The 18,257-nt window shown below is 44.7% G+C and overlaps 1 protein-coding gene across 1 annotated transcript in view; it reads right to left on the reverse strand.

Moving 5' to 3' along the window:
• Positions 1-11,706: 11,706 nt before the first annotated feature.
• The window catches only part of LOC131258606 (uncharacterized), a 40,097-nt gene continuing 33,546 nt past the window's right edge, over positions 11,707-18,257 (reverse strand). Inside the window, exons 2-3 of the mRNA XM_058259958.1 lie at positions 13,758-13,918; positions 11,707-13,408 (exon numbers count right to left, since the gene is read on the reverse strand). Coding sequence (XP_058115941.1) covers positions 13,349-13,408; positions 13,758-13,918 — 221 coding nt within the window. The 3' untranslated portion in view covers positions 11,707-13,348. The remainder of the gene's footprint in view (positions 13,409-13,757; positions 13,919-18,257) is intronic.

Here is an 18,257-nt window from a genome sequence, read left to right on the forward strand (position 1 = left end):
AATGAAAGCAAACAAATCCCGGCGGTGTCGTCGCTGCCGAAACGAACGCGAAACGTCGCGAAACGTCGAAAAGAGGGGCGTTGGGGAAGCGAGTGGTTTCATCGATCGTGCACGAAACGAGGAAAAACGATATCCTCGACACCGGAGGAATGTGTTCCTACCACAATCGTTCGACGCACATACAGACACACATATATTTGTATTTCAGACAAACCCTCGTATCCATGATTGGGGGGTTCTGCGAGCTCAAGAAAGGGTTGTGGGAGGTTTTCCCCCCTTTTTACATTCACAAGAGTTTCCCGATTGCGATGAATGAAACCCGTCCCTCCATGGTTGGTTCCATTTCCCTGTTGCGGTAAAGGATGTGTTGTTTCCTTCGAGTTGAGTGTAAAGTTATATATTCTCCGTGGGCCCGAAGCGGAAAAGCTTCCCTCAAATGCGCGTCCTTCCCTTTTCGATCTAAAATGTCATCGAGTTGTCACTTTGGAAGGCATGAAATTCGCATGGAGGGTTTGAGCACTTTGCATGTCTATTTTAGGCATCTACTGTTAACCTTAGCTGCTTACAATTATTTTACTAACATGTTTTTCTCATGCATCCCAGGTGCAAAGGAACATTGGTTCTTTGTTTCGGGTCAAAAGCATACCCACTCGCAACTATTTACAGCTCTAAATTCTCGAACGCTCGCGTGAAAATGTGCGAGAAACCCATTAATTTTGATTGAATGAACAATTTATCTGTTGATAAGCGTGGAAACACATTATTTAGTGTTGCACGAATTCGGAAACGATAAAGTCGCGCTCTTTCCTTCTTGTACGCCAACCTGGCCCGGTGTGTATCCGGCATGTTTTTATCGCTTTCGGGTTCGCTTTTCCTTCAGCTTCACCTGGCCCGGGGTTGGTTTTCTTTTTTTGTATTTGCGCGGCCCCAGACTCGAGAAGCCTACGCTGAGCGGTAACCGTAAAAACCGGTCAACAATATGCGACCGAGTGCGAGCGAGTGGGAAAACAGCGAGCGACAGCGGAAAGTTTTCCACGCAATCCTTTTCGGAGGGAAAAGGAACGAACGCGTGGAAATGAGTGTGAGAGCGAGCGAGAAACGAAACGCAGAGTGTTGAGAGAGGAAATGCGGAGCGGAGACAGCCCATTACGGCCATAAATTTATATCAGTACCAGCGCCACCGTCCCGATCTTTGCGGAGTTTGTTGTGCTATGACGTCAATATGACGTCATGTAAATTATTTCATGCTGCTTGAGGGATGGGAAAGGGGGGAAGGTGAACCCGGTGAACGAGTATAAACTGCGAAAGCACGAGCAGTGAAAAAGCCGAACAGGAGAAGGATACCCGGGCCCTTTCCCCCTGAAAAGCACACACAGTTCTCTCATCTCGTGTCTGTGTGCGTGTGTCTGTAGCTGTGTGGTAACTCTGCCTTGCAGGGGCAGCTGGATCCTGGCTAGTTTGTCCACCTTTTTTCGCGACCGTTCGTCTGACTCGCGAAAATTACTCGCTCCGTCCTTGGGTTTAAGGGGAGCGGGAGGAGGGAAAACGAGCGGAGTTGGGGGAGGGAAAACCATCCTGGCATTGGCAGTGAGTGTTTCGAGCTTTCCACCGAGTCAACCCAAGGCCATGTGCACGCGGCACCGGTGGAAAACTCGCTGCCGGGAAAAGGAAAAGCCTGCGAATGGAGACGTTTGTGTTATTCATTGTGATTTTCAGATCCTCATTTCCGGTACGTCTCCGTCTCACGTGTGTGTGAATGTGTGGGTGCGATACGAATGAGCAGACTTTCCGACTCCCGGCATCCGCGCACCGCCCCCCATCGTTTGTCATTCTCTTTCCCTTGTCTGAAGCTTTTCCATCCTTCTTTCGTGGAAGGAAGATTAGACTGTCTTTGATCGCTTCGTCCTACGGGGATTTTCCTTGAGGGCCCAACTCTCTTCTCGCCATCATCTCCGGTGCGATAAGAGGAAAGATTCTCGCTTGAGTTTGTTGCTGGAAAATATCACCACACCGGCGAACGGGAAATCCGATCAACTTGACGCCTTGCACTTATAGAGATCTCACAATGGATGGATGCGACTTTCGAGCACCGTGTTTGATTTTCGTTGTGTTTGACCGCAAGATTTATATCCACCGTCGAGGGAAATTTAACCCTGAACCGGTTAAAAAGTTTCTTTTCGTCTGCGTCTGAAGGATTTTTCCGGCTGAAGCGTCACCACTAGAATACGTCTCAATCTCAAGGTTGCTCGCTTTTTTGTGAATGTTCTTACATAACTTACCACCCAAGTGTGTAAATAATACTTCGACTTTCCTAAATAATTAATTTCTTCAACGATAAGTAAACTGGTGAATTTTCACCAGCCAAATGCGCTGCATTCATCTCACGTCCATTGAAACCTCAAAGAGTCTTGCTCGTACTTTCGTTTATTTTCCAGCTCGCTTTTTTGTCGTTCAACATGAAAACAAAGAAGGAAGCGTCCTAGCAGAAAGGGAAACATACAGCTCGGTGGTGTGTTTCATCCACCCAACCGAACGTTAGGGATAAAAATATACCCGTTGCGTTCATTATGTATGGTGGTTGTTGGAAAATTTGCTGCAAGTTTTGCTTTTATCGCCGTGCAAAGTTTCCGAGCACGTGCAAACGACCAGCGGGGTGGGGCGGGTGAGAAGGAAAAGAAAATTGTCTGCGAGCATCCATGAAACCGTTTGAAATTCTCACCTCGTCCACGGCTCGCTGGGAGTCGGCGTGCGAGTGGATTGAATAAACCGAGTTCGATACAACCAGAGTATATTATACGATTTGTGACATGTCTTATCATTAAGCTTTGACTCGCAGCGAAGAAGCCGCCATTGTTGGATGGGATGGATCTGTCTTGAAATCCCCGGTTTAGAAAACTTTCTTTTGAGGCTCGCAACAATAGGTTAGCTAATGTTGGAAAGTAATTCGAAACACGTGAAGCAAAGAAGACGCTGCTCGTTGGCTTTGGGGCATCGGGTTTTCACGACCGTATATCTTTCGAACGTCGCCAACAACCTTGCTGTCGGACGTGTCCCGCTTGCTTTTTCTAGGGATGGTTGAGGGCCCTCCGGAGCAGCATCCCACGGATTGTTTCGTGAGCCGCACGTTCTCTTACAACTTGTTCGTCTTAGCCGCGCCGCAAGGGTCGTAAATTTCTGCCAAAATTTCACTTTTGTTCCATTTCGTCCGGCGTGGGGGAAGGACAGTGTTGCTGGCTCGGGAAGGCTTGCCTTTTTCCGGGCCGTTGTTCCACGTGCGTACGAAACAAGCGACATACAAGCGGAGCGTGGGGGGAAAGCGGGTTCATGGCATTTTTCCCACTCCGCCAAATGAGCCACCGGGGACGTATTAAACAACGGCAATGATGATGTAGTACATTTTCGGCAGACATGTTCTAACCTCCACCGTGGGGGGAGGAAGGGTCAACGTGTCGGGAAAAGATATTCCACAAGTGAGATGAAGAAAGAAAAACACACAACGCAGTGTGCGTTTTCCGCCACTCAAAGTTAATCCATTAGCTGACGTGCGGATGTGTTAATGAAAATTGCGAACGCACCGGTGGGTAATATGCTTGGTAGTGTTGGCCAGTTTTAATGCCTTCGGAGTCGATTACTTCGTCACATCGTCTTTTTCAGCTCTATTTCAAAGCGCACTATCCGCCGGATCACGCTGCGTTTAATTGTAAACAAACTTAGTAGCCAAACGTAAACAATGATGACAAGTAGCCAAAGGTAATCACACTATATTAATCATCTAATTATTTACCTTGGTTGAGGTGAAATTTCGCCCCAATCAATATGTAACATTTGAAGGAGAAAACGGCTATCGGTTTTGGATGTTGGACTGTTGAAGGTTTTCAAATGATTTGATCATCCTTGCGATATAAAGGAATTATTTTTATCCTTCCGATAGCTGACAAAAAGAGTAAAATACCACCATTTTTTTTGGAAGACCTTCTTGGCAAACCAGACGATTTGGTTCCTATATTTTTATTTCGTGCTTGACGACTCTGGCGTCTCAAGATCAAGATCGGTTCCCGGGAATCGGATCGGTGGAAACCTGACGAGTGCGTGCCTTTCGAGGGGTAAATGCGATTATCTTCGACCGGCACACTATTTTCACCCGCTGCAAGACGAACCGCGCTCCGTCATGGCATCGCGTGTCCGGTGGCCATTTTGGCATCGCCCCCTTCTACCCTCCCTCCCGTTCTCCTAAACAGTTTTTAAACGGTAGCCACTCGGATTGACGCAACGGGCCGGAGCTTTTTCGGATACTGCGCAAATTGTGTCGTGGCGCGAGTGTGTGTTTTAGTTTTATAGTGGCTCGTCATCGAGTTGCGCTCGCTTGGCGGCGTGTCGAATTCATTATGTCCCGGAAAACCCCCCTTCAGTGGGACGAGAAAAAAAGGGTATGATCGATCGATGGATGCGCACGGACGGTGCGGGTTTGATCGCTTATGGCCCCCGGGGGCCAGAAATAGCTCCGGGATATTTTTAGCACCCCCGCTTTGGCGGATGCGAGGGGCAAACACTCAAATATTTTATCAAGTCAACAGTCGGTACCGTCCGACTCTTCCTGCTCCTTGACATCGGGATGGAGGTTTGCCTTCTCAAATATGCACGAGCACTAACATAACAAAGCAGTGTGGCCCGCGATTATCTGCGTACCCGAATCGGTCTTGCCGAATGGAAGGAAGTGGTCCCGCTTTTGCCATCACGCCGACCAAGACACGCCATTCAACCGGGAGTCAATCGTACCGAGGGACAACTTTACCTTACCCTCCTTGGTTTTGGGAAAAGGAAAATAAAAGGAACGGAAAGAAAAAGCGCAATTCCCGGCCCGCGGACGCGGGGAAAGGACACGCCACGGACTGAGGGCTTAGTTAAAGATTAATCGAAATGGTTGCCCTCTTTGTGCTTTTTTGCTTCATAAAGGAGTAGGTGGGGGCGAGCATAAAGGAGTAGGTGGGGGTGGGTGGGAGGAAAGGATAGTGCCGGCGCTCCAGTGAAAAGGTTGTGTGAAATCTCGAACGGGCTTTCCCGAGCAACCGAATCAACAAACAATTCCACCGACCGTTCTGCAGGCCTACGATTTCTCTTTCTCCCTTTTCTCTCTCTTCTTCTCTCTATTTCTCTCACTCTCCTTAAAAATGCTCAAATGAATACATGAAAAAAGGGCAATCCACCGTGCGGTAAACGAGAATCGAGACCATCCTCCCGTTCGACGGGGGTTTTTGGGGTGGGAAAATCCACCCACGGGGAAGGGACGGTGGGCGGGGCAGCTTGCGGCATGAAAATGTGAGGTGAGTTGGAGTTATTTTTAGACCACAAACCGTGGTCCCGCGCCTCCAGCGCCCCGGACGGCCGGGGACCCTTTTGAGGGTGGCTTTTCTTCCCTGGCTTACCTTTCCCGCTTTTTTCTTCCCAGGGTAAAAGTTTTTCGTCTTTCAAGCGGCTCCTTGCGCCGGCCACTGGGTTTTCGCTGAACTCACAATCAGAAAAATAAGCGGTAGGTGTATGGGTAGTGAGTGTGAGAGATAGGGCAGAGAATGTTTTCGTGACCCTCCGCCTGATGGAATATGCCAAGTTTGCGGAATTACTTGCAACGCAAAAAGCGCCAGTAAAAATACCACACACCATCATACGGGAAGGAGCGTGGGGGAGGGGATGGGGAGGAGGAGGGATGAGTGCTTGATGAGGACCTAGGGAGGGCGAATCTTCGGGTCTCCGAACGTGCCTGAGCCGAGCTTGATGGAGCAATTTGTTTGACGCGAAATCTGACGAAAGAAAAAGGAAGACGGTAGAGGCGGAAAACGGCGAAAGGAATGTTCTAACCCGCCCCGGCAAGGAAGCGGAAGGTGTGGTGGAGGGTGTGGGGTGGAAAACTAATTGAATCAATTAAACCTGTTGACGTCATGGTAGAACAGTAAGGGCCTCGATTGAGGTTGAGTTGGGCTAGGAAAATAAAGGATCCCTTTAGTTTGGCGTAAGTCTCCTGTAAAATTATGTACCATTTTTGTACATTTTCCACTACGGGCTGGGTTTAAACATACATCAAGTGACCTGGAGGGTTGGCCCAAGGACTCGAATGGAAAATATTTCTTCATATCTTTCAGTTAAAGTTGCTTTCTTTGCATCCTTAAATGCCCCAAACATTTGTTTCGCATTCCTATTTCGTTTTATGCTTACGAAGCTCGGGGAAATTCGTACGCACGCACGTACGTACAGAGTCAGCCAAAAATACCTTCCCCCTCCTCTCCTTAATCTGCTAGGAAAAGCAGGAACAATATAAAACAAACTATTCACACGAGAAACACGTGTCCCTCGAGCATTGCACATGGTCGATATCTTAGACAAATGGGGGAAAAAAGGGAAAACATCAGCGAAAAGAAAACTTTACCCAAACATTGTAGATATCAATTACATTCGAGAAGTAGAGGATGAAAAGCATTCGTTAGGGAACACAGGTCCTTCCCAAAATAGAGAAAGTTTGCTATGAGCTGCGCGTCAGCTGAAGGAAAAACGAACACACAATTCCGAGCAACACAGTAAACAGAAAAGTCGTAGCATATTTTTGTGTTTCTTAGAACTCCTTCGAGGCGGGTGTCCTTTACATATGCCCCTTACACACAATACTAAGGACGTGAAATATTCCTCATTTATAAACAGAATACCGTAGCTGTCAATAAAGTATTATATATTATAAGTGTTTGTATGTATGACTTACCTTCCTAAGAAGTCCGGAACGCTGTCAACCACCAGCCCCAAAGGATGTTGAAGGCATGTTGTGTCGTGCACTGGCCAGTTATGTTGCTATGTTTACACTGTTATGCATGCTCCTCTTCCCGCGTGCCACTCTTGTGCATTTTTGCCACTATCGTGTTTTGGGATTCGGGTAAAGTTTTTCCTCTAAACCCGCCGTACTTTCGCTCCCACTACTCGAGAGATTTTATTCGAATTGGGTTGTGGTGTAAACTATTGCATGTTTTCGTTCCTACGCGTGTAGCAAAGAGCGTGTGTGTGCGCTTGGGAAATACATCGAGGTACTAGGAATTGGGAAAAGTTACAGCTAACCCGTACTTCTGTTCTCATTGCTCAACGTATCGGTCTTCTCGCATTTCGATCGTACTCTTCTCAGTTCGGAAAAAAGGATACCTTGCTTTGTCTTTTGCTCGTAAAAGGATACTCTGCAGATGGCTCGTTTCAGTGCGAAAATGCGGTGCAACCGTAGATGGTGGTGAAAATGCAAAAAATGTGACAGTAAACATATGCTTATGCGTGCGATTGTCTTTGGGCATGCGGTGCGGTGCATTATGAATACATGGAGGAAGAGGTGCATACTGTATGCGTTGCTACTATTGGCCTTGGTTCGTTGTTCGAAACGGAAACATAAGGAAAGCAAATGGAAAAACCAGCTCGAATAATCATCGTCCCCACCCTCCTTCTCGGCATGAAAAGGTTGCGTCCCCAGGAATGGGAAAACTCAACACATTCCCGTTCTCCAGTTCTCATGAAATTATTTCCCGCCCAGCAAACCAAACGAAAACGAAAGACATAATTAAACCATCGAAAGTAATGTTTTTTTTTGTATTTTTATTTTAATATATTTATTATATCTAAATTAATTTATGTTTTCCAGTTGGGCTTTCTTTTCCATCACTGTTTTATGCACTTGTTGCACGTACTCCTACCGTTTCAAATGTTTTTTTACTTTCCCTGGCTCATTCGATTTCGTAGCTACGCTCCTCACGCTCTCCACAACTGAACTGGAAATGGCCTTTGAAATGATTGTAGCCATTGTTTTTCTTTCACCTTTCGCAAGGGGAGCTCTCTGTTGTAAAAGCTTTGAGTGTACAATGTGCAATGCATGTCCGCTTAGGCCTCTCCTTGTGCTGCACTTTGCACATCTTTTTGTGTTGGACATTGAAAACGTGACTCCCTCTCATGTTTAAGATGTCTGCTAATTAATTGCGTGTTTATGCATGTTCCGTATTATGGATTTACGCGTTACGTGTGAGTTTTTCGATGTTGACCTCCTCTTGTGTCGTCTTTGAGAGCTACTTTTGAACCGATGATTGTTGGTTGCCTCGCGCAGACATTGTCTCTAATGCTTGGTTTACCTCAATGCATGTCTTTGCCGTATCGGTGCTTCTTCGTACGCCAATATACATAACAAATATTTCCATTCGATGATGACAAATAGTAACGACGCTTCTCCCACGACACCTTTAGCAATGTTTTCACCTGTTACGGTTTTGCATCGAGTTTTCATTTCTGCAACGTTTTTTTTTCTTCTCTAGCGAATTTATATATTTCCCGTGTTTTATTTGCTAGTTCTGTTGCCATGTTTGCTTCCTACTCCGTTTCATTGTTTGGGAGCCCACCGTGAAAAACCCACGAGAGCGAAACGTGTCCGTCAATGCTTTACTTTCTCCTTTCTGTTTTCGGAGAAAATGTCTAGATCTTCTAGCGCACAACGTCCTTGGGCGTTCCCAGTGCAGTTTAATCGCGAGTAATTGATTTCCTTTGTTTAGCAAGGTTCAGATGAAGCTCTAACGTCCCATCATGGTTAGAGCTTCGGTGCCTTGAAACAATACGATTCGCTTCTTCTTCCAAGAGTGTTAAATCGGCAGAGTTTGTGTCAGAGAAGGAAAATGATCTTACGATCACTTCTCCACTGACGGTGGAAAAGTAAAATATATCCATTACACTAAACGAAATAAAAAGCATCAAAATGTATTGCTAAACGCTGTGGGATGCAAGAGATTCGATTGATGATTCGCCATTTGCACGCCACGTCAATCAACGTAGGCGGCGGGCTCTCAAGCGTAAAAGAAAAAATATCCGGTATTGTGCCAAAGGCCGTGCGGAAATAACCGACGTCGACGCATTTGTTCGACCGGCATTTTGTACGCTGACATGTGATAAACCTAAAATAACCAACTCCTTAATCCAAGCTTAATTCGTATTCACTGGCTAGCTACAATTTGTTTGTGTGACTTTGTTTGCTCATAGTTTTTTTTTGGTTTGTTTAGTTTCAACTTCGGTCTACTAAGTCAGTCTTTTCATTATAATTTATTTTTAAACATTTATCTGGGCGACGGAGCACATACACAGCATATGAACTACGGGTGTGCTGTTAGTTCGTGGCTCGAAACAATAGAATCAAGCGCATGTATGGCCATTGTATTCCTTAAAATATGTACTACGTACAGCCGCCCGAACTTGAAACACCAAAAGTCACTTGTGACCGGCAAAAAATGGGCTCCCAAACGATGAAAATATCTTTCTCTCTCTCACACTGCTTTTTAAGAGGGACAAGAAACAATGCACATACCTTATGCTGGTTGAGTTGTACTCAGATAAAACCATTACCCGTTTAGCTGAGTAAAACAATTGGATTCAAGCAAGGGACCACTGGAGGAAACATTAAACATCATCCATGTCGGCAACGATACAACAGATAATTGACTGGAGGACATCTTAGGGTGACTAATTGATCACAAAATAGTAAAACCTAATCGCAAAGTTGTGAATAGAGCCCTTTTTTTGCTTGAAATAGATTCGCACAACTATCACTATGACGGAGATGTCGCTCATTAATTCGCTAAACTATTCATTCCTACCCACCATGCAACCAACAGTAACAACATCGATAACAGCAAAGAAGACGAGCTGCAGAACACCGAAGAAAGATGCGTTGATGGTGAAATAAATGTGTACATCGAGTGCGCGGATGAAAGTAAGGGTAGAAAAGGGGGTATTTGTTGCAAAACAAGAGGAAGAAAAGAATCAAATAAATCGGAAAATCAAATCAGAAAAGCTAAGAAGTTCCTCACAAACAGATGAGAGGTGTTGGATGACATGGTTCGAGCTGTGATTCTGAATGAATGGGGATGCTTTGGTATTACAAGCAACTTCAAACTTTGGATCTTGCACGGAGATGTGTGTTTGTGTGACCCAACGTGTCAGCTTTTGTTCAATGAAAATCTGTCTGGTAATTTAAAATAATTTATAACTCCATCTTTGTTCAGATGTAGTTTGTTTTCGTATTGCATATATCAACTCGTTACATTTGACGTTTCATCTTCGTTCTGGCAGCTTTTTACTCATTAAGTTTTGAAACGAAACAAAAAGAACGAAATACTGAACGTGTCATTATTACCTTTGCAGGTGTATCTGACGCATTAGTAGCTGATTGCTAGCAACTTTCGTCGCGGTATTCGCTGCAAGGCCTTGGTCGTTGAGATACACTGCCGCCATTTGCTTAATCTTGTCTCTTCGGCATGGGGCGATGTTAGCTTGTGCGCTTGTCGTTTACAGAACAGTAGGCTGGGTTTGCCTCGGAAACGTTAACTACCTTCTCAGTCCTTTTGTTTGAATCTTCTAGTAAGAGAGAGAGAAAGATGTTTTATGTCATTGCCTTGTCGCACGCCTACTTTCCTCATTTGCTTCTCAGGCGGTAAGTTTCTTGGATTGCCATTGAATGGCCTTTTTCTCTTCATTTCTCCTCGAATTTAATCTCTGCTGTCTCTTTATCATGCTTTTGTTTAATTTTTTTTGTAGATAATATTGTGCAAATAGACATTTATAAGTATGTTGTGTGTGTTTGAGTTTTTTATTTTCGTTTGCCTTGCCTTGGAAACTAGCGTTAGTGTTACTGTGTCCGTAGGTTTCATTTCTATGCTTTTTTTTATGGTTCGCGGTACTGGTTTGGTTTTGTTGCTGGGATGTATCAAATTGTGTGTATTGGCGTGTTTGTTGTTTTCGTTTGAGTTTTGTAGAAACGTAAGAAAATATCTCTGATGTCTTTTATGTGCTTTTGACGTTTGATTTGATTCATTATTTATTACTTCCAAGATTTTCATCGTGCACTTGTGTTTCCTCTTCCATCTTCTACTCATTTTGACATGATCTGTTGTGGGTTAAGATGAAAATGCGTGTGTGTATGTGTGTGTGTGTGGGTGTGTATATGTGTTAATAGCGCTCATGTACATGCTGTTTGGAATGGTTTTCGTGCAGGAAAAATAAAGGTTTTTCACTACGATCTGAAACAAAATCTAATAACGATGGGCTTGCGTGTGTATGATGGATTTGTTTTGTTTCTGTATATCCGCTAAACTTCTTTACCTCACTACCTCATTGCATTCTACACCATGCTTCACATTTACAATTGGAATTCGAGCATAATCAAATGAGCTGACTAGCGAGTTTACACAGCTTTATGATTTGTAAATCAACAAGGCTCAATGACACTGAGTATCTCGTAGCATAATGTGAAATGAGGAGCGAATAGGTTTTCTCGCATCCAACCGCACGTTTCTGGGACTTTGACAAACAGAACGCACCATCATGCTACGAGCGATCGACTGTTGAGACCAAATAATTACTGATTCACACTATGTACAGGTATCACAAATAAAGGGGGTTTTCTTCTTATTCGGTAGGTAACTTAACGAAACACTTCAAGCACGACTAGGCTAAATAATACCCCTTTGTTTTCTGCCACATATCATCATAGGCATTCATGTTTTGTCTTCGTAACTCGCCGTTATTTTTCTTTTCTTGTTTGCTGTGGATGGTCGCAAGTGAGGCGTTGATAACATCAGTCGTTTTTATTTATTTCCTACGCTCTCTAGTTGACTTTAAATGGCTTCTTGCACGAGCCGCTAGCTGCCTCAAGCCACGTGGGCATTTCAGTTTTGTTGATGTTTTGTTTTGCATCAATCTTTTGAGATTTCGTTAAAGACTTTGGTTTGTTTTGTTTTTTTTTCTTATACTGTGACTTATCTATACAATATAGCTGCCATTTCCATGAGAATAGTTTTCCTCCTCAATGCTCGTGTCTAGGTGTTGAGTTGATTTGTTAGTGTAGAAGATGTTAGTGTGCGGGATGTGTGTTGGAATGTCTCTGCGCGATGGCATTCATGCCTTCCCGCCAGCCTCACGGCTGTTTACAGAATTTCATTCTGCGTCGCTAGATCAGTTGTTGGTAAGATTTGTTTGCTAATTTCTATTAGCTCCACATTTACATATTGCTCGGGAATGTGATAAACAATTTTGGTATGAAATAAAATGGTGTAGTACTTGTTTTCTGAGACAAAATAAGGACTGAATCGCCAACGCATCAAAACATGCTGGTTACAATGAGTGATAAACAATTCACATTGATTTCATACACATGGTTACTTACAGATGGGTTGGTTGGTTGGTTCGTGTAGCGTCTTGTTCGTTCGTGTGTCTTGTGTTCATGGTGCATGTTATTTCGTGAGGAATGCAATGCTTTCATCTTAGAGATTAACGATGTGCTGTAGAGTACCTTTTTCTTATGCATTTGGACATTTTTCCCCGTCTCCCAGTCTCCTCGTCCAAGATCCCTTGTATACTCTTCAACAGCTAACACTTTTCTCGCCTCATCGCTGTACTTTTTGTTTCGTCCTAGTAAGTATCTTTCTTTCCTATTGACTACATGCCTGCTTTTCCCCCTGAATCGTGGCAATGGGCATGGGTGTCAGCTGATTCATTCTCAGGCAGATCAACAGTCCATTTCGAATTAGATTCGCTCGGTTCCGTCGGTTTTCCAATGTGCCACGTGCGCTTCCGCTTCCTTTCTTTGTTTACACCTAGTGCTTAGTAGGTAAATATATAAGTTTGTATATATATCTTTGCATGCCTGTACACACGGATGCATGCATTTGGTAACGCAAACATGGATGTGTACAGAGACATAGCTAGACTTCTCTATGGTTTTTTCTTTTGTTAGTTTTGACCCATTCGATTCTTCAGAGCGACGCTGCTGATGTCGCTTCATCGGCTGAGAGCCACTTTGCCTTTCCCTTCGGAATGGTTCCATCTCCATCAGTTTATATGTACAGAGTTTCTCGTGCCTATTTTTACATCTTACTTTCTTCTTCCATTTCTCGCCAACATTGTTTGTGTTCTGAGGACTTTCAATAGTGAATTGCATTTATTCGTTTTCTCTGCTGTTGTTACTCTTATTATTTTATTTTCAATTCTCATCTATCCCTCTTTTTCGCGTTCTCATTCTCTCTCTCTCTCTCTTTCTCTCTCTTTTTGCTTACTTACTTGTCATATTTCGCTAGTTTTGTTTCTCGACCGATTCGGGTTTTTTCGTTTCATTTCTGGTGGAATGTTGGGTGTTTGTTTGTTCGTGTGGTGAAAGTGTAACAATTTTTCACTTGGATCCGATGGATTTCGATTTTCTTCCTGTCGCTGTGTTGTTGTTTTTGCACTTGTTGTTGTCTTTGCTTTTGCCCTAGATTTAGAACTACATCACCGTTTGCGCCGGCATTTGACTGAACTGTACAACTTAACGGCCGCGAGCCCATCTCAACAAGGCGTCCGCTAAGACATCGAGATGAGCTTTTGTCTGTAAAAGGGAAGCAGAAATATTTTCTCGATTAGATGCGAGCAAGAGTTAGCAAGTAATAATATTGAATATGATGAGGAAGAACCGCTTTTTTTTTAATGCTTTACTCTTTTCAGTATGGTTTGACAAAATTTATATACACCTAATTTGAAGAGCTTATCGGTGTCATATTTTTCATACAAGGTGATGGATCGATATGATTAAGGGATTCATGGTGCACACGAGATCAAACTCAAACTGTACCTAATGGTAAACCACCAGGCGTCTCCATCGATCACGATACAATAATAGTGAACAACGCTCTAAGACACTACTACTAATGATTTGGGCTTGAGCTGGCTCTACTCACCGTCTTGTAGAACATACACGCTTGCCTGTCCTCGTCCTCACCCTCGGGACAGTCGATAAACCCGTCGCACAGCACGTGGTCGTCTATACATCGATACCGTCCCTGTCGGTCCGGCGTGGGACAAGCGAAACGCTCCATCCCATCCATGGCCGGTGGACACTCTGGAAGTGAAAGAGAGAAGTAAATGGTTTAGCTTTGGTATATGTTTCAGAATTAAAGTGAATATTTTTGGTAGAATTAATTTCAAAGAATTATTTTAAGAACTTTACTCAAAGGATATTTTTGAACAACGCTACTCAATCTGTTTATTTTTTTAAATGATTTCTCGATGCAACCAGACAACACGTATTACAAATCAGAATTGTAGCAAGAAGCAATAAAAAAATATCTTCGAAGACAACCACGAGCATTCGGCACGAATGGGTTGATTATTATGCAAATTGTTTCGAACGCCGTAAAAGACGCTCCGTGCAAAACCCGGGCGAGCCCGAGGCGGGTGCTCGGATTCAATTGTGCCTCTAAATGTGCCCGATCAGACGCGCAAGATAAGCAAACCGACTGTGGGCGGCCTCGAAAGGGGCACCGAACCCAGGCCCTGGGGGTGAGAACCGGAAGAAGGTGAGCCGGTGAGGCCGAGGGTTCTCCGAGACGGTTCATTCATTTGGCCGTCGTTGCTGAATGATGCCAACCGAAAAACCGAACCAGTATTTATGCCACGACGCGACGATTTTTCCGTTGGCAAAATTCCATTTTTATTCTCACAAAAAACAACAAGAGTTTTGCTACCAAGCAAGGGACTTTTCCGTGTGGAAAGGTGGTTGGTGGACACTGGGAAAAAGAAAGCAATATTCCCCGTCGTCTGATTGAATTGCAAGGAGACTGTTGCAAGTGGCTTGATTTATGTTGGAAACCGGTGGAAAACTAATCAGACAGTAGACAGAGGTTGTCATCGTACTAAAAAGAAGGGAAAATGAAACAACTCATCTTACGGTGTGTTTGACTATAATCAACATCAGTGAAGCCTACACATGGCTATACATATTAATTCGACTTTTCGCCAAAAGCCTTGGGCGAGTTTTCCGATTCAGCAATATCCAGCCGATCGGCACAAAACGATTGGACGTCCGCAGGCCAGCCGCTTTCCCCGAGGCTCGCCGCACGTGGAAAATTTATTTGCATATTTTATTGATATTTAAATATGAAAGTAATGAATACCGCCAAGCTTCCTTGTAGGTGGTACTGGGTTGTGCTGAAATGATCCACTCCTTCAGGGCGAGGCTTGATTTTGAGTGTTTGCATAATCGATGGCCTACGGCGTCAGTTTTCACTTTGGATCCTACGATTTTCCCTCGGTTCCATTGGACGTATCGGTTGCTGGCGTTGTGGTTGTTTACTTGCCCGGGTGTTCGTGTGCTTTTCAATTTGCTTCCGATCGTCTTAAATGAACCGAAGAGACAGCATCGGGACCGATGTCATCAAATCGGTCGACTCCACGTAGACCTCCGCCTTCGTCGTAAATCAGATTAAAAGCTTCCCCATACGGTCTGGGGAGGTGGGGGGAAACCGACCGGTCAAAGGGCGATTTATGGTGAGAAACATTTACAGTGACAAACAGCATATATCCCTGCCGGCCGCAATGGTCTTAGTGGACTATCCCGGTTGTCACATTGCGAGGGCGATACGGCGATAGTTTCTAATTTATCGTCCTCGAGAGGAAACTTTGTCCCCCATCAGTGGAAGTATCTTCGCATGATCTTCCCATCCCCTCCAAGGAAAACAGACTGTCTGCAATATGGTTTTCCAAGCCAGGAGGCTCCCAGATAGGGGGGAGGGTTTGGCCGAGCAGGCGGGAATTAAATGCTCAAAAGTTGCGAACCTCGAAAAAATGGAACACTTCCTGAACAAGAAACTCGTCGATGGATTGCAATGACAACTCTTTTCCATGTGTTGCTCTCCCCGGTTTGGCACATATTTTCTTAACACACACTCACACACACTAGTGTGGTGCATGTCCCAGTTCCGGGTGGCAGCGCCGAGCAGCGTGGCGTCGTCTACGATGCATCCATCTTCGCAGTCCATTTCACTTTTCGCCATTATGTCAGCAATGTTCGCTCCGGTGTACGTCGCCCCTGGGTTGAGGGCCATTTGGGACGCCATTTTTCCCACCAGCGTGTGTGTGTATATATCGGTCAGCTCGCCGAGGCCGGCCATCGTTGCGTCCTTCGTTCTGCACGGTTTTTCCGGAACTCCCACGAACTCCGATCGACGGACCGGCGAGCGTCCATTAAATGTATTAAGCTGGCACCGTTGATAGTTTCGGAGAAAACGAATTCATTTGCAGTCCCCGAAGCCAGGGGGGACGATTACCGCCATAAAGTGCCTGACGCTAGGCGTCACCGTCGTTTGGAACCGGGGCAATTAAAAGTCAGTCGATGTCGGACAGCAACAAACCGGAGCAGAACAAGGAAGGAGCGAAGAACAAAAGTTGCAACAATTACCAATTAAACCGCACCTTTTTTCAGATGCGCCCCACGGATTTTCCCCTGCATTCTAATGAATAGGGGGCTGGCTGGCAAGTGACTCGTTTCTTCGGGGAAACCGTCACCTGCCTGCTTTCCTGGTACTGCGTGGTTTTTTTTTCGTGGAGAAGCACTTTTCCTCTTCACTTCCAGGAAATGTACACCGCCTGCGACAGTTTCGAAATTCATGCGGGCTTGATGAGAGCTCGCATGGTGAGCTTTAAGACTCTTTTTTCCCCCCCATTCGAGATGTTTAATTTTTTTATCCCGATGTAATTTCTCTTCGTCTATTAAAAGCACCGTTGCACCACATCGTGTCCAACACAAAGAAAGCAAACTAATTGCATCATTTTCTATGAAGCGACGGGTTGGAAAGCGGGAGGTCGAGGTCGGGTGACATTCGAGAGTGAGTGTAGCGTTTAAAGTTCGCTTAGCTGCACTCGTCGACCCTATAGACCCTTCGACGGGGGGTTGTTGAATTCTACCTTCGAGGAATCGAGGGGATTCTGTGGAAAACCGCATCATACATTAATTAGCGTGTGGTGTTGGCGCTAATCAGCCACGTGCTGAAATTAGAGTGTGTATGTGTGTATAGGAGTGGTTGAGAAAATTTCCCATAAAACCACCATATTAACTTACACCGGAGTTTTTCGCGTAACACATTTTCTCACGTCAGTTTAATTAATCGCCAGAACCTTAGAAGGGATTTTTGCGTTTTCTCCGAAGTGTTTAGTGTCTTCGGTTGAAGATGTGCATTTGTATGATTGCTTGGATCAGTTAAATACGAGACAAGTGGGTTTTTTGTGCAAACATTCCATCAAAAGCAGGCGTTGGATAATGACGTCACATAATTTGGATGATTTAGGAGCTTAATGCCATAAATCAACGGGATCGGACCACATATTTGTGACATAGGTTCATGTCACCCGAAACCTGATACCGGACACAAGTCGCCCCAGACCGTTTGTGTGACGAGGGTCGCGTGTGTATGCTTTTGCATCCCCCCCGAAGTAAAAGTGCCCTGTTTTGCGAGGTAAAGAACGAAGAAAGGTGTGTCGATTGTTCGTCAAGCGACGGGCGAATGACGTCGAGCGTATTTTTAGGCCTTTCCCAGCAGGACGTGGGCTGCTAATGAAACTGATACGTCATCTAATTCGATGCGTCTGAGCGTAATTTCTTTTCGATCGCCACCAGTATGCGTTTGTGTGCGTGTTTGCTTGTCAAATCCAATAAAATCACTTGCGGGGTTTCTTTGTTTGAAGTGAACATTCGCCGAGGAAACTTTCTCGAATGACCAACGTAGCTTTTGGAGGCCGTCGGGAAAGATTCAAATTTCCCATTTGTTGCTAACCACTCAGTCATGATTGATCTATTCGGTTATGATGAGTTCTTTTTGCGCTCGGCAGTAATATTAATTGGGATGAGTAGGCAGAGATTGTGCTCCATCATAACGTCATAAAAACATTGATTTTGGATTTCGATACACATTGATACATAAATAGGATCATCTATTCAATTGGCGGTGGAGGCGCCCGGTGGCCGGCTTCAAATTAAATTCCGATGGAGGCGCCTGGTGTTTCAAGCAATCCGGTGATTGGTCGTGTGGAAAACTGCTGATAAAATACAACTTGACAAACCGTTTTCGGATTTCTCAAATCTGATAAATAATCTCACCTCAAACTTGCGGACGGAAAAACCATCGTGTCACTTGAACGAACTAAATTGTTTAGCGGCGGATGAAAAAACGCTGAGCTTCAATAAGCACTTTTATCAAAACTATGTCAATGGTATTATGATTTGTGGTTGCCAGGAAACATAACTCTGTGGGTGCACACTTCCCTGTTGCCATGTCAGCCGTGTTTGCTCGTTGCATCGAAGCGTTGCACACGAAGGACGGTGGAGTGAAGTGGAACTACCTCAACTTACAGCTGCCGGAGGATGAGAGTTGGAAATTCGGGACAAGAGTTCTTTTCGTACCATC

The sequence above is a fragment of the Anopheles coustani genome, chromosome 3 (genome assembly GCF_943734705.1).
Source record: "Anopheles coustani chromosome 3, idAnoCousDA_361_x.2, whole genome shotgun sequence".
NCBI lineage: Eukaryota > Metazoa > Arthropoda > Insecta > Diptera > Culicidae > Anopheles > Anopheles coustani.